This window comes from Lynx rufus, unplaced genomic scaffold (genome assembly GCF_022079265.1).
Source record: "Lynx rufus isolate CCGP_SWC_20201006 ecotype Redwood Valley unplaced genomic scaffold, mLynRuf1.p SCAF_7, whole genome shotgun sequence".
Taxonomy (NCBI): Eukaryota; Metazoa; Chordata; class Mammalia; order Carnivora; family Felidae; genus Lynx; species Lynx rufus.
In genome coordinates this window covers 137,893,581-137,918,753 of record NW_025814889.1, presented here as the reverse complement: position 1 = coordinate 137,918,753, position 25,173 = coordinate 137,893,581, and the positions used below count along the sequence as shown (strand labels likewise).

General features: G+C 56.0%; 1 protein-coding gene across 3 annotated transcripts in view; it reads right to left on the bottom strand.

The window, feature by feature from the left end:
* The window catches only part of FBLN1 (fibulin 1), a 116,138-nt gene that overhangs the window by 21,105 nt on the left and 69,860 nt on the right, over positions 1 to 25,173 (bottom strand). The window contains exon 17 of one of the 3 annotated variants that reach the window (XM_047066544.1): positions 10,653 to 11,461. The exons of the other annotated variants lie outside the window; for them this stretch is intronic. Coding sequence (XP_046922500.1) covers positions 11,322 to 11,461 — 140 coding nt within the window. The 3' untranslated portion in view covers positions 10,653 to 11,321. Of the gene's footprint in view, positions 1 to 10,652; positions 11,462 to 25,173 lie in introns of those variants that run through there. 3 annotated transcript variants of the gene reach the window in all.

Genomic DNA, 25,173 nt, shown 5'->3' with positions numbered 1-25,173 from the left:
CCTCCCACCCCTGCCTATCCTTCTCCATAATAGTCTTGCCCAAAGCCAAGGCTCCGGGGCAGATTCCAGGTTCCTGTAGAGGTGTAGGGTGGGAGAGAGGGGCAGGGGGACAGAGGTGCAGGCTTCCCCACAGCGTGGCTTCTGTAACGCACGCTAAGGTCACCCCAGGCTCACAGGCAAGTGGTTGCAAGCCGACCATACGCAGATACCACGTTCTTTGTTCTGGATTTCCTGCAAAGGGAGGGAGACAGAAGCCTGCGGGGCCACCCTATGACGGAATGATTGCCTCACCTCCTCTACAACAGCCCTGGGCCGTCCCCTCCACTCCCGGCTCTCCAGCACCAGCTGTCCCTGCCTTGTCCGCAGAACAGCCAAGTGGGGAGAGGCCCTTGGGAATGTGTGTCGCACAGGATGGGACACCGGAGGCCAGAATCGTGGTGACGGTGGTAGGGATGGGGGTTAAAGAACCGAGTCCGGTTTGGGAGCCATTTCCCTGCCTCCAGCAGCCCATATCAGGGCCCACGGCAGCTGGGCTCCAGAGGACAGGCCACTGAGGGACGGCCTGGCTCCCTGAAGGCCGAGGGCCCTGAGGGTGGGGTTGACTCGTCCCCCAGCATCGGGACCTATGCCAGCACTCAAGGAACCGGCCCCGGCACAGGCACATCAGGCCCCAAGCTGTGTGGACCGTGGAGGAGGCTGCGGGGGGAAGGAAGCAGAGGCTGGCTTTCTAGAAGCATCTCCGGGAACCCAAAGGGAGAATGACCAAAGCCCCAAGGGAAACTCCTGCCTCTTCAGCCTCGCCGCACCGACCCCGGCAGGGCCTCGGTTCCAAGGAACAGCCTCAGACTTGACCCGGCGGAACAAACAGGCAGTGGCAGGGGCCCCTGGGCGCTCGGATCCAGCCGTCCCGTGAGCAGAGGTGCACACAGAAGGCCCTGCACGCTGGCGGGCGGCCCCTTCACACGGGCACCTGGCGCAGAGGCGAGCCTGACGGCTTTCCAGGGGAGAGTGGGCGTCGGGCTCCCCGCTCCTAATAAGCACCTTCTTCTCCCGGCGAGTTACCTGCACACAATTAATTATGCAATTATCTAGGCTGGGTTGAGAAGAGTCACCATCAAGTTGTCAAGATAGGCCCTGGGATAAGAGTGTTTCTCTCTGCCGAGTGGAAAACATTCCTTTCTAATTTCCAAGTCCCCTGTGGCTGGCCGCAGGTAAAGCCACCTCTCGTCCTTCGGGGTTAGCCCCGCTCGGGTGTGTATTCATCACTTTTAAACCCTGAACGTGTTTCCGGAGGTATCCCACACATGCGTGCTTTTTATCATTCTTAACACTTCCCCCACCCACCAGGGCTGGACTATTAACACAATCTGGCAAACATGGGATTTGAAGGGGACCAGGTGGTCCTCGGTTCAGGGCAGAGGCTGGGGGTCGGAGGCCGGGGGGTGGGGCAGGTGGGGGAAGCTGACTTGGCTTCTGGTCTTTGCCAACCCTGACCCGCGAACTCACAGACGTCACTTCGGAGAGGACCATCGGTTGAGTTTTTTATGCGAAACGCGTTTTTAAATTTTTTTAACGTTTACTTACTTCTCAGAGAGAGAGCGACAGACAGAGCGTGAGCAGGGGAGGGGCAGAGAGACAGGGAGAGACAGAGACCGAAGCAGGCTCGGGGCTCCGAGCTGTCAGCACAGAGCTCGACGCGGGGCTTGAACTCACGGACCGTGAGATCGTGACCCGAGCCCAAGTCGGACGCTTAACCTCGAACCTTGATGTATTTATTTTTAAGTTTATTTATTTATTTTGAGAGAGAGAAAGAGCGCAAGTTGGGGAGGGGCAGAGAGAGAGAGAGAGAGAGAGAGAGAGAATTCTAAGTAGGCTCTACACCATCAGCACAGAGCCTGACTCGGGGCTCGAACTCACGAACCATGAGATCATGAACTGAGCCAAAGTCGAACACTTAACCAACTGAACCCCCAGGCGCCCCTAGAAAGTCCTGAATCTTGGGAGACCAGGAAGCCCCCCAGAAGCTGCCCCTTCTTCTGCTCCCACGGCCAGCAGCTCTCACTGGTCACGGTGCGGTCATGGGTCGTCACGTGGCTTGATGGGCCCCGCACGTGTGAGCGTCACCTCCATTCCTGTCTGGTGGCAGTGTGTCACAGGCTTCCGTAACAGATACTGCAGACAGAGGCTTTAACATTCATACCTCGCTGCGCTGGAGGCTGAAGTTCAAGATCTGACTGCCGAAAAACTGGTTTCTGGTGACGCTCCCTTCTGGTTTGTAGACGGCCACCTTCGCATCGTGTATGTATGACGTTCGTATGAGATCTCTGGTGTCTTTTCTTCTTCTTCTAAGGACACGAACCCTATCTGGTCAGGGCCCCTCCCTGATGACCCTGAATCACTTCTACAAAGGCCTCGTCTCCAAAGAGTCACTCTGGAGGTTAGGGTTTCAACATACGGATTTGGGGCAGGATGGGGGCACAATTCAGTGCACAGCACGGTGGTTTTCCATTCCCCATCCAAAAAACACTTCCTGAGCTCCTATTCTGTGCCCGACACTGTGCCAGGGGACGTCAGAACAAAGATGAGCCTCTGCTCTCGGGGTACTTGCTCTCCGGGAAGGGACAGGCACACGAATAGACATTTATTTATTTTTTATAGGTTTTTTTAAAAGTCTATTTATTTATTTTGAGAGAGAGACAGAGAGAGCGAGCAGGGGAGGGGCAGAGAGAGAGGGAGAGAGAGAGAATCCCAATCAGGCTCCCGATGCAGGGCTTGAACTCACGAACTGTGAGACCAGGACCTGAGCTGAAACCAAGAGTCGGATCCTTAAGTCACTGAGCCAGCCAGGTGCCCCATGAATGGACATTTAAAAAAAATTTTTTTTTAATGTTTATTTTTGAGAGAAAGAGGGAGAGAGAGCGTGGGCGGGGGAGGGGCAGAGAATGAGGGAGACACAGAATCCGAAGCAGGCTCCACACTCCGAGCTGTCAGCACAGAGCCCCACACGGGGCTCGAACCACGAGATCATGACCTAGGCCAAAGTCCGACGCTTAACCGACTGAGCCAGCCAGGCGCCCCGACCCATGAATGGACATTTAAAGTACGATTCAGCAAAATGCCTACCACAGGACGACTCCAAATGCACAGAGAAGGGAAGCACTGGTCACATCTGGGAAACTGAGGGAGGTGTCTCAGAGCATCTGGAATTTCTTTTTTAAAGTTTTTTTTTTTTTTTTAAATTAGGGGCACCTGCTGGCTCAATCAATGGCGTGTGCGACTCTTGATCTCGGGGTTGTGAGTTTGAGCCCCACGCTGGGTATAGAGGTTGCTTTAAAAAAATTCTTAAGCGGTGCCTGGGTGGCTCAGTCAGTTAAACATCCAACTTTGGATGTTTAACTCACCATTAACACACACACACACACAGTATCGGTTTCCCAGGTTTCCTGCTGTAACAAATCACCACAATCTTAATGGCTTAAAAAAGCAGCCATCCGTGCTCTCCCAGTTCTGGGGGTCCGCGGCCAGAAATCAAGGTGTCGGCAATGATCTCACCATTCGTGGGTTCGAGCCCCGTGTCAGGCTCTGTGCTGACAGCTCAGAGCCGGAAGCCTGCTTCGGATTCTGTGTCTCCCTCTCTCTCTGCCCCTCCCCTGCTTGCACTCTGTCTCTCTTTCTCTCTCTCTCTCAAAAATAAACATTAAAAAACTTTTTTTTTAATCTTTAAAAATTATGATAAAATACGCATGGCATGGTAGTTATGGGGTCAGCCATTCATAAGTGGACACCAGTGACATCAGATACATTTACGGTATTGTTGAACCTATACCTTCTATACCTAAGAGTTTTCCATCCACCCCCAACAAAAACTCTGTGCCCATGGAATACTGACTCCCTAAGACATCTGCTCAGCCCCTGGAGACCTCTACTCTACTTTCTAGTTCGAGGTAATTTTCCTATTCTAGGTATCTACTTCTTTTAATTAAAACCATCCATACAACAGTTGCCCTTCTGTGTCTCGCTTATTTCCTTCTTTTTTATGGGTGAATAATATTCCATTGTATGTATAGACCACATGTTGTTTATCCGTTCATCTGTTGATGGACTCTTGGGTTGTTTCCATCTCTTAGTGGTTGTGAACACTGCTCTGAACACGTATGTAAAAATACCTGTGCGAGTCCCTGCTTTCGATTCCTTTGGGTGTGTACCTAAAACAGTGGGCGTTTTATGCTGGGTCTGGTAGGGTCAGGAGAAGTTCACCAGGCAGAGAAGGTGGAAGCATTGTTACCCCAAGTGGAAGGATCTGTGTGTGCGAACACGTTCTGTGCGTCTGGACCCCGCGTAGAGTGGGTGGGCGGTGGGAGGAAGTAAGGGTGGTGCCCCATGGGAAGGGTCCCGTAGCCGCACCGTGAGGTTGGTGTGGGAGCCTCTGAAGGATCCAGGACCAGGAGGAGCTCCTTCCGGTCTGGGTTTTGGAGGGCCAGCCCGGCAGCTGGGGGGAGACGCAGGTGAAATGACTCACCAGCGGGAGGGGGTGAAGTGAGGTGATTGACTGACTGAATGAATGAATGAATGAACGAACTGAAGGGAGCAGATGGAGGGACGAGATGCAGGGTCTCACAAACAAAGCAGAGGGGCTGAATCCGGGGTGCTTTGCTCTAAAGGAGCAAGTTACTGGGAAGCAGCAGGACCCGGAGGCCAGGGCAGTTGACGTGAGCGGGTCTAGGGTGGCTCAGCGAGGGGGCCCATCCAGGAAGAGACGTGTGCTTATTTCACGGGGCACCAAAGACACCATCCGGAAGACAGCCAGCTCATGGGGTGGTAGCTAAGTGCCCGCAGAAAACCAACAGGAACAAGCCAGGGTGACATTTATCTGCTGGGAGACCCAATGCGGGAGGTTTCAATGATTCAAAGTAATCGCTTCTCTCTGACTTGACTGCTGACCCTTTCCCGTACATAATTTCGTGCGTAATTCTAGCACCATTGCTTACTTAAATGACACCGATTCACGCAGGAGCTGCCACAGATATTAATAAAGCAGCCGTGTTTAAAATGGATCACCCTTCTAATGCCCCATAATGTTTAATAATTAAATTGCGGCACCTTGAGCCGCGGACACGGCGAATCGCGGTTGAATTCTCCAAATGGAATTGCGGCTGCACTTTCCCTTCTGGGCTCCTTGCTGTCACTAGGATGCTTGATTTCACTGCACCAGTCGTGTTGAGGTGGGCGATCCCCCGTGCCCCGTGCCCCCCCCTTCTGGTAGCAAATCCCAGGGCCACAGGGGCCCCCGATGAAGCCGCTGTCCTCAAGGCTGAGACCAAAGGGACACGCGAGGTACGTGTACCCACAGTCGGCATGCCTCGTTTTTGCAAAATATGAGAAAATAGCAGTATTAATTCACTATCTATGCTCTCCAAAAAATGTATACAGCAAGAGATGTATTGTTGAGCAGGAATTTGGAAAATTTACATACACATATATGTACACACACACACACACACACACACACACACACACACACACAGTATCGGTTTCCCAGGTTTCCTGCTGTAACAAATCACCACAATCTTAATGGCTTAAAAAAGCAGCCATCCGTGCTCTCCCAGTTCTGGGGGTCCGCGGCCAGAAATCAAGGTGTCGGCAAGGTTAACTCCTTCTGGAGGCTCTGAGAGAGGATTCTTTCCAGGATTCTCCCAGCTTCTGGTGGCTGCAGGCAATCTTTGGCTTGTCATGGACGCAGCTGCTCTGAACACGTTTATACAAAAATGTGTGCGAGTGACGCTAACAGCACAGGGCCTGCTTGGGATTCTCTCTCTCCCTCTCTCTCTGCCCCTTCTGCTCTCTCTCTCTCTCAAGATAAATAAATAAACTTAGAAAAATAAAAGCCCTTATCATTAGAAATGTATATTAACACAGTATTTAAAGTATTTAAACACGAAGCGACAGGATGCCTGGGCTTTGCTTTAAAATACTCCCTGCACTCTGCCCTCAAGATGTTGGAGAGTAATTCCTCATTCCTTAAGGCTGGGCTGTGTGTAGTGACTTCCTCCCAAAGAGGACAGAACGGACAGGAGGACAGAGAGGCCTCACAGCAGAGAAGGCTGACAGACGTACCTCACCCAGATGACGAAAGTCAGCGTTGACCGTTATCAGTCATGTTGATGGCAGGTGCCCTGCTATGATGGGTTAGAAGGACACTTCCCCTCCATGGTCTTCCTCCCCCAAACCCATAACCCAGTCTAACCATCAGACAAAGCCCAGCTGAGGGGCGTCCTACAAAATGCCTGTCCAGTACTCCTCAAAACTGCCAAGGTCATTAACAACAAGGGAAGTGTGAGAAACTGTCACAGCCCAGAGGAGCTCAGGGGACATGACAATGACACGTAACGTGGTGTCCTAGATGGGGTCCTGGAACACCAAAAGGATATTAAGTACAAGCCAAGGGAACCAAACTAAAGTACGTATTTTAGTTAACAATGATGCATTAATATGGGTTCATTGATTATAACAGACGTACGAGACTAATGGAAACTATTTACAGTGGAGAGACTGGGGGCCTGGTGTATGCGAACCGTGTGCTATCTTCACCCCTCTTCTGTGAATCTAAAACTGTGCTAAAAAAGAAAGTCTACTGAAAAAAAAAATACTCCTGGAAAAACAAAAGGAGTCGAGAGAAGGGAGAGACCAGGAGGAATAGTAAAAAGGTGGTTAATTGGTAATTGTTGAAGCCAGGTGATGGGTATGAGAGCTTTCATACACTCTATACTTTAATGCATTAAAAAGAGATCAAAAATAACAAGGTTTTTTTTTTTTTTTGAGTGGGGCGGGAGGCAGAGGGAGAGAAAGAGAGAGAGAGAGAGAGGGAGGGAGGGAGGGAGAGAATCTTAAGCAGGCCCCATGCTTAGTGCAGAGCCTGACTCGGGGCTCAATCCCACAATTCTGGGATCATGACATGAGCTGAAATCAAGAGTCAGATGCTCAACCAACGGAGCCACCCAGGCGTCCCAACACAAAGTTTTAAAAAGTAAAGTCACAGATCCAGTATCTTGGGGATCCTGGCATTGTGGAGACATGACAGGGGGTCACAGGACGGGTGATCACACTGTGAGTTCTGTAGTGATGGGAGCAGAGGGTCATCCAGGGGATGAGACAGGTGTCTCCTTATGAGAAGATGGCCCCGAGCTGGCCTGGCTGAGCTAAGGAGGAAGTGCGTTCGCGCATGCGTGCTGGGGGACAGTTAGAGGTGTTCCTGGCACGAAACGGGGGAGTTGTACGAAATGTAACGTGATTATCATCGGGGTCACGGTGACGGTCACCATACTCCCTAAAGGCCATATTCTGCAAGCTCTGCCGTGCTCTGTTTCTCCCTTGAGACCTCAACAGTCACTCAAGAGTCACTTTCCATCTTATTCCACCTCCAGGAGGGTGGTGAGCAGCGCCTAGAAGCCCACCCCTTCGCTGTGAATGGCGCTGGGAAGCACGATAGGAAAAGAATTGTTGCTGGGACCCCGATGCCACCCAGGCGAGCACAGCACAGCCAGGGAAGGGGACACAATACGCGAAGTGTCCTGGATATGAATCTGAATCGGCTCAGGGTGACGGTCCCGCTGCAGTCCAGGAAGTGGCCTCAGGACAAGCAGACTGGGTGTCCCTGACAGAGGAGGGAGCAAGGAGCCTGCTGCCGAAGCCACGTCCCACAAAACCAGTTCAGACTCCTCTGGGGTCTCTGTCTCCACTGCTTGTCCACACTAGACTCTAACAAAATGTGGCATCTAATTGGGGCACCTGGGTGGCTCAATCGGGTAAGCGTCCAACTTAGGCTCAGGTCATGATCTCGCGGTTCGTGAGTTTGAGCCCTGCACCGGGCTCTCTGCTCTCAGTAACTGCTTGGATCTTCTGTCCCCCCTCTCTCTGCCCCTCCCCTGCTCATGCTCTCTTTCCTTCTCTGTCTCTCTCTGTCTCTCTGTCTCTCTGTCTCTCTCTCTCTCTCTCTCTCTCTCAAAAGTAAATAAACATTAAAACCAAAGTGCAAATTGATCTTGTAAAATGTTACCAATAGAATCCCGGCATTCACTGTAAAATTTGTTCAACTTTGCTGTATGTTTGAAAATTGTCACGACAAAATACTGGGAATGAAAGAACGCAGCATGATTTCCAGGTGTTTTCACCTGAACAAACCTGAGAACCTTGTGGGGACTTAGGAAAGCCGGCTTACCTCCTTGGGTTCCAGGTGACGGGTGGCCCTGCCCCCATCTACACCGGCCCCTCCAGGACACCAGGCGACCCAGGCACTCCTGCCACAACGCTGCCGTGCTCCTCTGAACGTTAGCGTAAGTTCCCTTCATTCAAAACGGACGCAGCTTTCTGGTAGAATAGTACAGCACAAGACCTTCTGGAACCTTCCCTCCAAGTTTCTTCTCTACCAAGTCAGCAAAAATGATTCGGTCTGGTGTCGGTGTGCGTTTGCCCTCTCCTGAACTTGCTTTCCCTTTAGCGATTCCCCTCAATTATTTTGTTCTAAGGGACCCCTGTTGTCTGGGGCCCGGAGGCACTGCGGGTTCACATTAGCTGGTCCCCTGATGCAGCCGAAGCTGGGCCCCGGCAGTCATTACTTTGCAAGACCAATGGGATACTTAGTGGTCCACCAGGTGCCCAACCCGGAGCACGATATGCCATAGGAGAAGTTGTGCTCGTGTCTAATTTACACAACGGCTCTATTGACTCTCTCACGGATGGTTAAGAAAACGCAGAAGCAGGAAGACGCCGTACTTGCGCAGGGAATTGGTGTGACTTGATTGATAGTGGCCATCGCGACCCTCGCCCTCCTCGTCACCACTCTGGACGATGAGCGAATTAAGATTACACACAGGTAGGCGGCACTTTCGTGCCCTGCGTCTCCAGCCGGCGCTGCTCACTGCCGTCTAGGGCAGGGCGGCCGGGCAGCGATTATCGCCTCCGCTTTCCAGATGCAGAAACTGAGGCTGGGCAGATGCCAGTAAGTCACGCTGCTGGGCCCTCCCAAGGTGAGGCCCGAGCCGGCCTCTCTGGCTCCCCGAGTCAGGCGGGACAGGCGCCCAGCTCCCTCTCCTCCCCTCCGCATCTCCACCTGGCAGCTCCTCGTCCGCTCTCTGCCTCCCCTCGGCTGGCTCCCACGCCCCAGAGCGCACTCTCGGGAAGGGCTGATTGGCCAGCTTGAGTCACGTGCTCTCCCGAGAGCCAATCAGTGGCAGGGGGCTTGGCCCTGCCCACCAATGGCAGCTCCCACTCTAACTCCTATAAAGAGAGTGGGAAGGCCCCTGTTCCAGGGGTCCTCGTTTCTCCCTTCCCATTCGCCCTGCAGTACCTCCCCCCCAACTCCCACCCAGGCCTCAGGGAGCAGGAGATACCTCCCCCTCCAAGGGCCTGGGCCCAGAGCTGCCCCCCACCCCCAACCCGCCTCCGCCCCGCCCCCAAATTCCGGGCAGGAAACCAGAACCCCAAGCGGCCTCTCATTTCCCGCCCTTCACCCCCAGGCTTCCATTCCCGTGATCAGACCCCAGGTTCCCCCCCACCCTTCTCTGCCAAGACCCCAAATCACTGGTCTCCACAGCCGCTCAGATGGCTCCCTGGATTGTCCAGTCCTACACCTGTTGTCCCCCTCCCCACCACTTCGAGACGGCCAGGCCCCAGCAGCTCTTGTGCCTGGCTGGCCCGGGCCTGACTTTCACAGACCAGTGCCCCCCAAATGAGCGACCTCAGAAACGCGGGGAGTTCCCGAAGGTGGCTGGAGACCACATTCTGCAGAACTGGGGCCACGTTGAAATCCCAACGAGGGCGAAGTCCCACGTGGGGCTGAGATCTCAACCAGTGCCAGGGTCCAGGCTGCCGAGATGAGCTGGGATACAGGAGGAGAGAGGCTCTGAGCCACAAGGGGCATCCATACCTAAGAAGATGGGATACATCTGGGCAGGGGCTGAAGGAGAGGCGTGTGTGGAAGCCAGGGACCCCGCTGCCACATCCCCGCGCGTCCCAGTGCGCCTCAGGGCACAGGCTGCACCTTGACTCCACCATCAATGCTGGCAGTAACGGGACACCCTAGAAACCCAGTCTGTCCACGATTCTTCTGACCCAGAGCTTTGCAGAGCTTGGCGTCCGATAAACTGAATTTGAATCCCTTGTCCCTAAAAAGCTGTGTGACTTAGGCAATTGAGCCCTGTTCACTCATCTCGAAATTGCGTACGATCGTGCCCACCTCATTGGGCTCTGGGAGCCGTGGATGAGGCACCACGTGCCAAGTGCATGGGGGCGGCGGGGACGGGGGGTGGGGGGGACTCAGTGCACACTGGTGGCCCCTCTTTCCTGCTGAAGAGAATTGTTATTTCTCCGCAGTGATTTCAAGAAGGGACCAGAATCCCTCAAGCAATTCTATCAGACGCTGGGGCTCCGTGTCTTGCCTAGCAGGCCTGGTCGTGGGGCACAGGGTGGGCTCGAGCCACACTTCTCAGAGGTGGGCGTGGTATCGGAAGTGACACGGGTGGGAAGCTGTTCCAATACGTGCTAGGCCCCACCCCCAGAACCTCCCCAGGAGGCGGGGTCTCTGAGAAGGCCTGAGGGGACATTCCCAAGCACTTGGAGAGCCCTCTTCTTGAAAGACTGTCAGGCACAGGCCATGGGGAGGCTCGCAAAACTGTTTATTTTCCCCCCCTATGATAAGAAAGGACGCATGCAGGTGCCGAGAAAGTCCAGCCATTCCCCTGGTGAACACGCACGGCTCGCACACAAACCTAACAGGCTGTGCCTTTCCCTTTTCTGTTTCAACAGAACCGTAGGGCACCTTCTGAGTGCTCCCCGGGGCATCGTGTTATGCAGCTTCTGGGCAGAACTGGTCATACCTGCTACTCTACCGCAGCCCCATCGTTGGGCGTAAAACACCCGATTGGCCAAAAAAAAAAAACAAAAAAAACAAAAAGTACCAAACGTCAAATTTCGTACAGTCAGTGCAAGAACTGGTTTTCTCTCGGCATCTGGACTGGCTGCCCCCCGAAAAACGCCCTTCCTTCCTGGGTCCTTCGCGAGGCCCAGCCCGCAGGCAGAGAAAGGAGCAAACGTTGACCTCTGCATGAAGAAAATAATACTAACAAGCAAGGTTTTCAACAAACAGTTGAGTAATTGGGCTCGCTATTTAAATACCGAAACACAGGAGATGAACTTGTTCATCTGGCCGCAGCTTAATACGTGCGGGCCTGACATTACAAACAAAAACTTAAGAGAGCTCGGCAGGGCGGGCACGGTGGCCGGAGCAAGGACTTGGCCCGGAGGCGTGGCGGCGCCAGGACGGGCCTTCAGAACCAGTACTCGGAGACGAAGATGTGCACGTTGACGACGTTTCGGTGGGACACCACCCCCCCGACCACGTAGTTCATCTCCAGCTTCAGGACGGCATGAAACGGGCCCACGATGGGCCGTACTTGGCGCACGACACCTGGGGAGAGAACGGAAGGCGTCTTAGACCGCGTCGAGCCCCACTCTGAGCCGGACGCTGGAGTCCCCTGCGTGGCATAGGACGGTGAGCTCACCGCAGTCATTTTCCTGACGGGGGATTCGAAAGAGCCCAGAAGAGGGCCTGTCGTGGAGCGGACGCCCAGGACATGACTGTCCCTCCCTGGACCAGGGGAGGGACCACATGAAGGCCATGACTGGAGGCCTCCTCCCCTGTGCCTGGCCACCTCCCTGTCTCCGGGCCCTGCCGGCACCTCCTCGCCTCTGCGGGACGGCCAAAGGCCCAGAGAGAACTCTCCCGCACTCTGGGACGAGACACATGAGGCTAGGGTGGGCGTTAGCCTCGCTGGTCTGTGGAAAGACTGCAGCCCTCTCTGGGCCTCCGATTCCTCAGGGAGCAAATGATACCATGTGACCCCGTGCTTCTGCACCACGTGATCCGGGCGACCCAGCACAGCGTCTGCCCGAGATGCGCAGGGCGACCTCCCCACCAGACCAGGGCTCCCCTCTTCACCTCCCCACGCATTTGTGCCTTCTCCCGTAGGCACCAGGAGCTGTTCTCAGTGAGACAGAGAAAATAATAGAATCCTGGCTTCAAAGCCGGTGGAGGATCTAAGTAAGTGCAGGGCTCAGAGAAGTCCAGCAGGGGAGAATGGAGGAGGTGAAGTCTGGGGGAGTCAGGGAGGGCTTCTTGGAGGAGGCGTTCCTCCCGACAGACGAAGCAACGCAAGCGAAGTCTGCAGGCTCGTTGAGCCTCAGTCCCTGCAGGGGACTTTCTCCATCCCACCTGTTCTGATGCTAGGACTTGTCCAAGGTCATGTGATACGGGGGGGGTGGCGGCTCCCTGGAAGTACTCTACGGCCACTTCTGTGGCTGATCTGCAGCTGAAGGCCGGGGTGGGAAGCGTGGGCTAGCACCTGCCAGTCACGTGACCCAGAGCAAGCTTGGAGCCTGAAGTTCCACAACCACATGCTGAGAATTCGCCACTGATTGTTTGCGGCGTCGACTGCTGATTCCAGGCTGGTTTCTACAACCATCCCTGCCGCCGACTTAGGAAGCACGCACGAGGCAGCGCGGTGAGGCCCCTGGGGCCCACATAGAAGGCTGGAGAAGGCCTCCCGCACCAGCGCTGGCTCCCGGTCAGGAACACCAAGTTCATGCTCAGAAGGGGAATTTGGGAGTGCCATCCCCCCTTTCACTCTCTGGGCTTGTGTTTCAAAAATGAAATGCCCGGCAGCCGGCGTGGGATTCCAGGCTATTCTAAGTAAACAAGGGCTTCAGCTCTGATGGAGAGATATTCTGCAGGCTGTCAGCACCCTTTCTCTGCCCCTGCCGGGTGGTGACATTGTAGCTTTGTCCTGGGTGAACGCCCACGAACATCTTCAGCTCGCTGCTGAAGACGTGGGCTTGTCACCACCCTCCGTGTGCCAGCGGCCCCTGTTGACCCGACCACTCCCACCCACCCCTCCCGGGGTACAGAGTCTGGGCCAGCTCAGTGGGGGCTCACAGGTGCTGAGTCAAGCATGCTTCCCTGTCCCTGCCCCCCCCCCAGGCAGTCCAGCACCCACTGTGCCCTGATCAGTGTCACCTTCTCCTCCCTCCTGGCCTCAGCCCCACAGTGGTGCCCACCAGCCTCGGGGGCCTGGGTTACCTGCGGATGTCACCCGTCCTTGGGGCTGAGGTTAAGACTACGCTCCCCGTACTCAGAGTTTCCAGATCTTCAAGGAATTGGTGAGAGGCTGGGGGAGCCTGAGAACTATTTTTTTTTTAATGTTCATTTATTTTTGAGAGAGAGAGAGACAGTGTGTGAGTGGGGGAGGGGCAGAGAGCGAGGGAGACAGAGAATCCAAAGCAGGCTCCGGGTTCTGAGTTGTCAGCACAGAGCCCGATGCGGGGCTCGAGCCCACAAAGCAGGAGATCACGACCTGAGCCGAAGTTGGTGCTTAACCGACTGAGCCACCCAGGCGTCCTATATTATATAGGTATTATATAATGCCAAATATATAACTACATAATAGAAATATGTAAATATACTTATTTAAAATATGTTAAAATCTAACATATAAATATTATGTATAAATATATAGTCGTATATTTTAAATTTATAGAAACTTATACGTATCTGTATATCTTATTTTATGTAGATATGTTTATGAATGTTACATAAAACATATAAAATGTACTTATTACAAATTTATATGTAAGCTATAAATATTATCAAATAATGACACACACATTTGAACAGCATTAACAGTTCAGACCCACAGAAGTTTCCGATGTGCCTATGTGTGCCAAGCGCTGGGCTACGTAAATCTGGAGAGAACATGATGGGCTGTCCTGTGGCTCAGTGTGGGCACAGAGAACAGCAGTTACGGCCCCAGAAGGGTTTGTTAACTTTCCTGGGTCTTAATTTCCTCTTCTGTGAAACACGGATTAAAAATAGCAACCTTCGGGGCTGTGTGAGCGGCTCAGTCAGTTAGGCGGCTGACTCTTGGTTTGATCAGGTCACAGTCTCACAGTTTCATGGGTTTGAGCCCCGCATCGGGCACCACGCTGACGGTGCAGAGCCTGCTCGAGATTCTCCCTCTCCCTCTCTCTCAGCCCCTCCAACACTCACGCTGTCTGTCTCTCTCAAAATAAATAAATAAACTTAAACATAAAAATAGCAACCTTCAAAATCAGAAACAGAACGAGCACGAGCGTACCCTCTACCTCCTCAGAAATGACTCGCGGCGGCAAAACGCATCCCATTTCCAATTTAAATGTGATCTGATTTTCAAAGGACGGCTGAACTCTTGCAGGACGGAACAAGAGGGCAAGTGTTGAGGATTCTTATTGGGTTGATTTCAAAACGTACTGAAAGGAAGGCCCCAAATGTGTAGAGCTCGTCTGCATCTAAGTCCATCACAGGCGCTGTTGGAGGTTTGATTTCTGCGAGTCAGCGGCTCGCCTGTGGCTCGGGCCGCAGCTGCGCACAGAGACCAAAGAACCAGGGAAGGAAGCCAGGGGCTGCCTGAGTGAAAGGGACACTGGCAAGGGCCAGGGAGGAGGGCGCCTGACTTCTGATGCAGGTCACATGCAGAGTCGGGATTTTGCAGAATCTTCCCATTTAACGAGAAAAGCGATTGATTAAGGTGGCACGAATATTCGTGCTGCAAGTGTGAAACAAGAAATCCCAAGTGCACAAGCGGGGCTCAGGAGTGTGCCCCTTGCCTTCCCCCCACCCTCCAACCAGAAGGAGCTTCTCGATCCCTTCCCTGTGACCTAATGTCAACACCGAATCTCCACCTCTATCCATAATCCCTGCTAACACAGGGCTCCCTTTGCAGGCCACACCCATTCTGTGGACTAGCTCTACTTCTGCTCTGGTTTGGGTGGACACGTTCCCTCCATTCCCAGAGTAGTTCAGGCTTGAGTTCAACCTCCTAGTCCTCCCTTTGACCGAGCCCAGGCTTTCTCCTGCTATTACCTTTTTCTTCACAGCTTTCCTACCCATCCATCCATCCACCCACCATCCATCCATCCATCCATCCATCCACCCATACCCATCCACCTATCCTCCATCCATCCATCTACCCATCCTCCACCCATCCATCCATCCATGTGCCCATCCACCCACCCATCCACCCATCCATCCACCCATCCATCCACCCATCCATCCACCCATCCATCCACCCATCCATCCATCCATCCATCCACCCACCCATACCCATCCACCTATCTTCCATCCGTCCATCCATCCACCTACCCATCCTCCACCCATCCACCCATCCATGTGCCCATCCACCCACCCATCCACCCACCCATCCATCCATCCATCCACCCATCCATCCACCCATCCTCCATCCATCCATCCATCCACCCACCCATACCCATCCACCTATCTTCCATCCATCCATCCATCCACCTACCCATCCTCCACCCATCCACCCATCCATCCATCCATTCATCCATCCATCCACCCACCCATACCCATCCACCTATCTTCCATCCATCCATCCATCCACCTACCCATCCTCCACCCATCCATCCATCCATGTGTCCATCCATCCATCCATCCATCCATCCACCCACCCATACCCATCCACCTATCTTCCATCCGTCCATCCATCCACCTACCCATCCTCCACCCATCCACCCATCCATCCATCCATGTGCCCATCCACCCACCCATCCATCCACCCATCCATCCACCCACCCATCCATCCACCCATCCATCCATCCACCCATCCATCCACCCATCCATCCACCCATCCATCCATCCATCCACCCACCCATACCCATCCACCTATCTTCCATCCATCCATCCATCCACCTACCCATCCTCCACCCATCCACCCATCCATGTACCCATCCACCCACCCATCCACCCACCCATCCATTCATCCATTCATCCATCCATCCATCCATCCATCCACCCACCATCCATCCATCCATCCATCTATCCATCCGCCCATGCACCCATTCATCCATCCTCTCATCCACCCAACAGAGGGCATTCTGCACAGGGCAGGTTTAAGGAAGATTCCACAGACATTACATTGGATTTTGAGAAATAATTACGAGCCTAGGAAGCACGAAGGACATGTGCAAACCCCAAAAGTATGACGGTTCAGGCCAGTTCTGGGAACAGTGTCAGTCCTGGGGAGAGACAGGCAGACGAGGCTGAGGAGGTGGTCAAGGCTGTTCCTGGGACCCCCACCCCGTCAGTCTTGCAGAACCAGGAATCTGGGTCTGCAGCCGTCTCCTGGCTTCCTCCCCACCACTGGTCCAGAGGAGTGTGCATTCAGAGCCACCACCAGCCCTCCTATTGCAGAGAAACCAGGGAGGGACTAGAGACGCACGGTGCCCATCCGTGTCACCACTGAGATCGGAAAGCCTCCACCGGGGCTGGTTCCAGCCATCAGGACTTGATTCTGCAGGTATGATATTGGCATCTGTCACGTGCCAGGCCCTGGGGACCAGCTGGACTGCTTACATCCTCTTTCATGAAGACTCCCTAGCCCTGGGAGTACCCGGTACCCCGCTCTCCCTCGGCCGTAACGCCGCATCTGCCCACCACAGTCACAGCCAGCTCCCCTTTCTGGGGCACATCTGCACTTTGTTCTTCTCTGTCCCCGCTGTCCCCAGCACAGGGCCTGGGGCAGGACAGCGCAGGAGCTCCGTCACGATTACTGAGTGGGATAAAGGCAGAGGAAGATGAGACATCAGTCCCTGAGGTCCCCCACAATCTAGCAAGGAAGACGAAACTCCGTCCTGAAGGGAAGAGGGGCCACGGAAAACTCTGAGGGACAGTAGCTCATGACCACTGTGGCAGCAAAAGGCAGGCCAAAGGGAGAGGCACGTTTCCGTCTTGCCTGGTATGTCCACCTCACCTGCTGGGGTGTTTACCTCCTCAGCTTTCCAGAGCCCCAGGAAAAAAAAGAAGGCCACGGTGCCGAGTTCAACTGTGTTAATCTTCCAAATCCTCGTCCTTGGCATTTCTGCTTCGGCTGTCAGACGTTGCTGGTATTCCTTGGCGTGTCTGTGCCTCCTAAAGATATAATTAAGCCTTTTTTTCCCCCCTTTGAAAAATGTAGGCCCCCTTGGGCACTTCACCTTCATGTCTGGTCTCTGCTTTGTAAATTGCAGCTGACGTGCTGGGATCCAGGAGCCCGGCGACGTGAGGCACACGGGTCCGATGGGGGACCTTCGTCACCTCGTGCGGTCTGGGGTCTGCATTCCTGGCCCTTGAAGCCACCGTGTAAGTCGCCATCCTTTCTGAAGCTCAGCCTTCAACCCAGAAGCCCTGGGATTCTAACTGACCGAGTGTAATCGCGTGAACAGCACGTCGAAGAGGCTTTTAACAAGCAAGGTGATGGAGGCTTCCGTGATTATCTCACGTCAGTGGAAGTTAACTGTGCTTTTTAAAAGAGATTCAGGTTAGAAAAGACAGAGGTTAAGAGTCACCTGTTGACGTAGCAAAGAGTGAGAAGCTGTCACTACTTGAAACCACGTGATAGTCATTTGCTTACTTGGTGACCATCGGTCTCCCCGCTGCCGTGTGAGTCTGGAGGCCAATGGCACGTCTCTCCTGGCCGTTCTCGTATCTCTGGTTTGTGGGACACTTCGTCCCACTTTGAACCTGACACATAGGTGGCGCTTAACCAACACTTGCTGGACGAATGAATGAATGAATGAATGAACTGAACACCAAAGCACTAAGCACAATCTGTAAGGTTGAAAACGATCACCCAGAAAGGAGGCTGTCGGGGGAGAACGCACAGGGAAGGGGGACAAGCGAGAGCCAGGCTTCACTGTCCGGCCTGGGCAGCTGCCACGCGGAGCCAGAAGTGGGGAGGAAGGCAGAGCGCCGGCCCGTGGGGACGAGGTGCCGGGGCCACGACCCAGGAGCTCAGAGGAGAGCCACGAGGTCTTGCCAAACACAAACGCGACGGCAACGGGGAAGGAGCACATCATCACCCGCGTCTCAGGGAAGTTTCCTTGGTAGAAATAATGATCCCCGCAGACGGGGATTAACAGCACAGACCAAGGGCAAAAAGGAAAACTCGAGAAAACGAAGATATACTGCTGGTACAGACAAAGAGAAAAAACTACCACGTGGGGCGCCTGGCCGGCTCAGTCAGTGGAGCATGAGACTCTTGATCTCAGGGTTACGAGTTCGAGTCCCCACGTTGGGCGTAGAGACAACTTGAAGAAACAAAACTAGAGCATGGATGGGCTGGGAGAGGGAACAGAGCCGGCCAAGGGGAAGGGAGATGGGGGGATCCCACATGCCCGTGGCTTCTTGGGCCCTCACCATACTGCTGTCGCGAACAGACATCACCTCCCTTCCCCAGGGGGAGGGGAGTGGGCTCTGAGAGCCCAGATGCCCCAGGTCACACGGCTCACAGGTCCGGATGCCCGCCAGCTGGGACTGACCCCAAAGCCCAGCCCTTCCCGTCCCACTGTGTCTCCTCCCTCCTCACGGTGCTGCATGATGTGGAGGAAACTTCCGGAATGTGCTTTCCCTGGCTGAGTCACACACATAGGGCAAACCTGGCAGAAAGGAATGAACCATGAAGCAGTCACATAAGTAGTCGGCAAGGAAGGAACGGAGCTCCCGCAGCCCTGCCTTCTCGCCCCGAGAAACACCCAGGCAGGTGCTTGCGAGGAAGGGGGACAGGTGTCTGGGCTCCATATTTAAAATGCCAAATGGCAGGGAGCCTGGGTGGCTCAGTTGGTTAAGCATCTGACTTCGGCGCAGGTCACGATCTCATGGTTCGTGAGTTCGAGCCCCGCGTCGGGCTCTGTGCTGACAGCTCGGAGCCCGGAGCCTGCTTCAGTTTCTGCGTCTCCCTCTTTCTCTACCCCTCCCCTGCTCACTCTCTGTCTCTCTCTCTCAAAAATAAATAAACATTAAAAAAAAAAAATTAAAATACCAAATGGCTCCCAACATGTCTCAGCAGAACTCACCGTCCGTATTTCTTGATCGTTACAAATGTGCCCCCGCCACAGGCCTCCCGTGAGCTAAGGCAGCTCCCCAGAGTCCACCTTGCCCTCCAGGAAAAATCTGGAAAGAAATGCCGCTCTGCATAGACCTGCCTTCCCCCTCGATGCGGAAGCTGACGTCTCTGCAGCGCTTGCGAATGTGCTCGCGAAGCCCATTCCCATCTACCCTCTCGTCCTCCTGTGTCAGCCTCGTTCGTCCTGGAGGAGAACACGGGCTCAGCGCGGTGAAGTGAGTCAGGTCTGGGCATCAGGGAGCCAGCCCTGGGCCACCGCCCCTTCCACCGAGCTGCGTGGCCCGCCGGAGGAAGAGAAGGCCTGGTGCTTTTCTGGAAGGGACTGGCCATCTGATGTACTGACTTGCACCGACTTGGCCAAAAATGTGCCCTTGAAGGGAGGGATGGGCAATCCTTTCCTGCCCCTCCCACCTGCCTGCTGGGGTCCTGCTGCCCCAGACCCAAGCTCGCCAGCCGCTCGGATCTCCCCAGATGCCCCCCGCCCCCAAATCCACCGGCCTCCTCCAGCCTCCAGAAAACGCGAGACTGGAGGTCAACAGGCGCCTGGCTTCCAACCCTGACGTGCCATCACTAGGCAGGCGGACGAAGCCCACCCACGGGAGTTTCCAGACCCTCCTGTCCGCTCCAGCCCCAGCCCCACCCTACCTCAGGCCAGGCCTGACCTTCCGACACCTTCCTCCTCACCCCCAATGCACTCCCCGGCTGCGGCCACAGCCGGCCTCCTAGAACGCAAGTTCTGGGCTCGTGCGAGGCCCTGGCACACATCACATCCCACCCACCCCAGCCCCCGGCTCCCAGCAGGGGTGGAGCATACACCTTGATCAGGCCCCCATGCCCTGTCCGGCCTGATTTCTCGGCACTCTCTGCTCCGGCCACGCCAAGCCCCTCGCAGTCCCCCCAGGATGAGCAAAGGCTACGGAAGGGGCAGGGTGCACACAAGTCTTGCCGACGTGACTTAGCATTAAAGACCCGGGGACCCCAGACACAGACAAGTCCTGCCCTCCACTTTCCAGAGGGCAATACAGCACCACCCTCCTCCTTCAGAGGCAGCCAAGGCCCCGAGGAATTCGAACGCCGGCCGGGTGGGCACCTGCCGGGTACAGAACGGGTACCCCAGGCCCCAGCAGCTGGCTGCGGCGCGTGCCCTCTCTTCTTTATTCCTTCGGCAAGCACGGAGCCCCGGCTCTGGGCAGGCCGCGCACCCGGTGCCGCGGTTACGAACACCGACCGGCGCTGGTGTGGGTCCTCGCGGAGCTCCGGGCCCCCCGCCGAAGTCAGACACAGATGGTGGGGTGGCGAGGCTGGGAAAGTAAGCAAAGAGGCTCCGGGAGAAGTGCTCACCCCAGACCGGGCCCCGGGAGCTCGTGGAAGCTTCACCAGGGAGTCAGTCTCGGCTGGATGTTGAAGGACCGGCCGGCCCGCCCAGAAGAGCTGGGGGTGGGGGGTGCTCAGACACGTGGAAGCAGAGGAATTTCAGGGCTGGGCTGGACCTCAAAGAGCAGGGCTTTGCCCGGCCCGAGGTCACACAGGAAGGTCACGGCCCAGGAGCCCCACGTGGAGTCCCAACACCCCGCGTGCCCTCCTGAGTCTGTGCCTCCGTTTCCTCATCCGGAGATGCGGCGAGTCTCCTAGAGGTTCTGCAAGTGGAATCTGGAACGTGCCGGACGAGGGAGGGTCACAGCTATCGGTCTGACGGCAGCGATGACCAGGACGCCACTCGGGGGTCCCCGGTCTCGGCCACGGAGCGGACGTTCCTCGCAGGGCCCTTCTGGAAACACCCGACATCAAGGCTGCAGGCAACGCTCTTCGCGATCACGGGTGATGGGGGGTGTCTGCGTCCTGTGCGTGTTTATGGCCGTCAGCCGAGGCTTCGGAAGATTCGGGTCGTCACCACACTTTCCTTTGGACGTCGCACAACATGCCTCTGCGGCTGTTTGGCTCTGTTCTTGCTTTTGTTTTAAAACGGGGAACAATTTACGAACACGCCCGGTGATATCAAAGACTTCCCCCCCCAAAGGCGCACGACGGCAGCGGTAGGAGAGAGTCGCAAATCATCCTGGCTGGACACAGACGGTCCCCGGGAGAACCTCGGGGGACACGAAGGGGCTGCTCTGGGCTCGCTCTAACCCCGTGGTGACACAGGAAGGCACACCCCACCCGCCCCCTCCTCCCCTCCAGCCCTCTGTGTAGCCCTCACCACCCGCTGACCGCGAACGTATTCTGCTTGTTTCTTTCTGCTCCTCCCCTCTGGAATAAAACGAGTTTGTCGCAAGGATTCACGTCTGTCCGTCTGTCTTGGTCACTGCCGTGTCCCCTGGACTAGGACCTACCCCCGCAGGACACAGACATTATTTGCTGGAAGAAGGGATATGAGAACAGTCCCAAAGGGCCCATCCAGGGTGCTGTGGGGGTGCGGGGCGGAGTAGCTCAGTACTCTGCCTGCAGGGGTGCGGAGGGCGTGCAAGAGGCGATGACCCTGCCCTGGGCTTTGAGGGATGGGTAGGAGTTTACCCAGAGGAGAAAGAGCTGAACGTCATGGCTGAAGTCTGGAAGAAGGGAGAGGCCACGGAGTGTCTGGGGTCCGAGGCCTGGGCTGGTGTGGCTTGCGCACAGTGGAGGGAGGGGAAGGGACAAGAGTGCTGAGCGCCGAGGAGGACAAGGACAGGCCTAGGCTGAGGACGTCTCTCCAGCCGGGGAGGAGGGGTTTAAAAGCCGGCAGTCCCAGCCACAACTGGTCGTGGGGGTCCCTGGCTCCCGGCTTTCAGAGCCAAGTGGTTAGAGCACCTTTTGCTGAGAGAAGAGGACACTTGACCAGGCTCAGCGGGTGCCCGTGGGACCGTGCAGCCAGGTACAGGTGGAGGCCGTCTGTCACAAGCAGCCCCATGTGACACACGGTCCAGGTGCGGGTGGGGTCGTGAGGCCGGACGAGGCTCGCGAGGACAGCATCTCGGGGTCCCAGGACCCACAGCTGGCCTTCTCAGGAAGTCACAAGGGGGTCCTCTGTCCCCACATTGTCCCTGCCCTCAGTCCACCAGCCCCAGTCCTGGCCGATCGCTGGAATCCCGCCCTGCACCAGGCGCCGGGCTGGGCCCTCTGGGTGACCCGGGGTTCACGGACGAACGTACTTCCCACCTCTCGCCCCTCTCTGCACCCTCTGTGACACCATGACACCGCTGTGACCCTGCTGCCTTCCACCTGCTCTGCGTGTCTGGACAGCAGTGACCTGAGGCCTTGGTCCGTGGGGACCAAGCAGGCGCGGGGGCGGGAACTCACAGACGCCCCCAGGCCGACGAGTCTCCGGGCACCTTGGCCCACCAGCAGGGCCGGTGTCTTGAGTTTTGTCTCCTTCCACCCTCCTGCCGGGGCCGGGACAGTCCCACCCACGGCGGCCCCACCGCGCAGGAACACAGAGCTGTCCGGCCCACCAAGCTCTCAAGCCGCATCATCAGCTGAGACTCACCACGAAGCCTGTCCGGGGGCTCAGACGCGAGGCTCCGTGTGGCCTTCTCTTGTGTCGTCCTCTCTACCACGCTGTCCCCTCCCTCCCCGAGGTGGCCGCGGAGGGGGCTGCTCGTGTGGGCGGCAACCTTTGACTTTCCCCGGCCGAGTCCTGGGCTGCTGGCTTGAGTTTGGTCCAGAAAGCTGAGCTGGGGGGTGGAATGGGGAGGTCCCTCCTGGGGCGGAGGCCCTGAGTGCAGGACAAATGCCCAGCATGCCACTTGGGGCCACTGAGGCAGCCCGGGCAGGAACAGGGCGGTGTCCTGCTGTTCCCCGTGGCCCCTGCGTGCCTCGCTCGGGTAGACTAAAAGCGCTGAGCCCCAGTGAGCCCTCTGGGGGCCCGGCGTGAGCCTGGGGGAGCTCCGGGGGGCGTCATCAGCTGTGTGATGGGGCGCCTCTGAGAGTCTGTGCCTGTGAAATTGGGGGTTGAGAGCCCCCAATCCAGCTGCCCTTTCATATGGTTGCGCGGTCAGGCATAGCGCTGGGCCCGGTGCCTTCACCCCATCTCTGCTCCAGCACAGGGGACACAAGAAATGTCTGTGCCTCTCAACTCCATCCAGTCCCCTCCGAGGGACCCCCTCCCCTCCACCTCCCCTCCACCTCCTACTTCCCTCAGTGAGGCCTCCAGCCTCAGGGTGAAGTCAGGCCGCAGCCCATCCCGGGCCCAGAGGCGGCTGGGCCATCACCCTGGGAAACAAGCTGGCTGCTGGCCAGGGTGTGGCCCTGGGGTGACGGGCGGGCTGTGCCTCCGGGAGAAGAGAGAGCGCCTAATCCCTGGGATTTGCCGTGAAAGCCAGGACCCGGCCAATCACTCGTCACCCGGCAGGGACAGCCTCGCTGTTGTTTTCAGATGGAATTTCTGAATCTGCTCCGTAATGTGTACTGATCCCGGGCCAAGCTTTCTGAATCAGGCGGCCGGACGGGGTCAGCAGCACATGTTTAACCCCTTAGGGGGTAATGATTTTAACGAGGTGATCTGGGCCCTTGCTGGCTGGGACAAGAGATGGTGACCTGAAGCCAGATGGCTGGGTAAGCAAGCGCTTTGCTCTGAGAGAGGCCCGGCCTGGCGGTGGGGGGTTGGGGGAAGGGAGGGCAGGGGTGCCATGAGGTTGGTATCTTTGCTCACAAGCTCTTATATCAGGGCAGCTGATGTCGTGCACTGCACACGAAAGAGGCTGCAAAGGGTACCCCCGTAGGGTTTTGCAGTGCGCAACACATTCAGCTGGACGTGGCAGCCGGGCCACACCCCATTTCTGTCTCCCTCTGAGACAATAACAGGTACGGAGCCTACAGGAGCTCAGACGGCAGGATGCCAGGGAAGCTAAGAGGCAGCTTCACGAAAGCAGGCTCTGTAGCTTGGGTGCAAATTTGTAGCACAGCACCCAGCCCAGGGCCCGGCCCAGGACGTTGTGCTGAATGAGCAAGATGATTCAAGGATGACAGAACCCGGAAGGCATGGCCTCCACCATCCTGCTCCCGGCGGGCCTGCCTCGCCCGCGGAGGCCACCACGCGTGCTGATTCCATAAGCCCCGGGCAGCCGGAGCTGCTCTGGGGTGAACAGTCTTGGCCCTGTCCCAAGTGCCTCCCTCTGGACTGTCGTCCCGTCGAGGGGCACAAGCTCTCTCCCGCTCCAGCTCTAGGTGGCTGCCTCACAGGGGCTCATTTATCCCCTAACAGCCCAGCCCGCTGTGTTCAACTCCGCTCCTACAAGGCGGTCGCTGACCCGGCCACGAAAGTGTTGTGGCAATGTCGCCGAGATGCAAACTGAGGCTCAGAGAGGTTCTGTGACCTGCCCGAGGTCGCACAGCTGTAAAGAGAGAACCGAGAATCAAGCCCAGAATGCCTTACCCCAAGCTCAGTGCTCCGACTGTGCTCACAGAGACTCAATCCTGTCTTGCCCCCCAAAGGGCCACCGCAGCTACTGGTATTTTTCAAATGGCAAACTTGAGGGGCGCCTGGGGGGCTCAGTCGGTTCAGTGTCTGACTTGGGCTCAGGTCACGATCTCGCGGTTCATGGGTTCGGGCCCCGCGTCCGGCTCTGTGCTGACAGCTCGGAGCCCGGAGCCTGCTTCGGATTCTGTGTCTCCCTCTCTCTGCCCCTCCCCTGCTTACGCTCTGTCTCTCTCTCTGTCTCTCTCTCTCTGTCTCCAAAATAAACGTAAAAAACATTCAAATGGTAAACTTGAAATAAGAGTAATAATCCTTACACACTCACAAATGAAATTTAGAATGCTATTTCAGAATGAAAACGTTCTTAGTTTCCTTTAAGAGGGGTACCGTATGAGAGTGTCAGCACCCCCGTCAACACACGTCACGCTTCAGCACAGACAACGTGGGAAGCGGGGACTGTCAACTCCTTTCCACGGAGAGGGATCCGGTGCCATTGGGATGGGCTTTCTGCACACTCATTGTGCACCAGGCACTGCTGGGGGCTTTCACATAATTGTCTGATCTGATTGCATTAATGGGCGTCTATAATTAGGGCACATCCCTTCCAAACCTGACTTAGGTAACCATCTCTAGGGTGAGTGGGACCGTCACGTGACCCTCCATTCATTCAGATTTTACTAAGCAGTGGCGGTGCCAGGAGCCGGAACAGGAACGCGATTCAGTTTCTTGGGGGCCCCAGGGGTGCCAGAGCCTCCCACGGGGCTCGGGGGGCTCGGGGCAAACCAAGAACAGAGCTGGCAC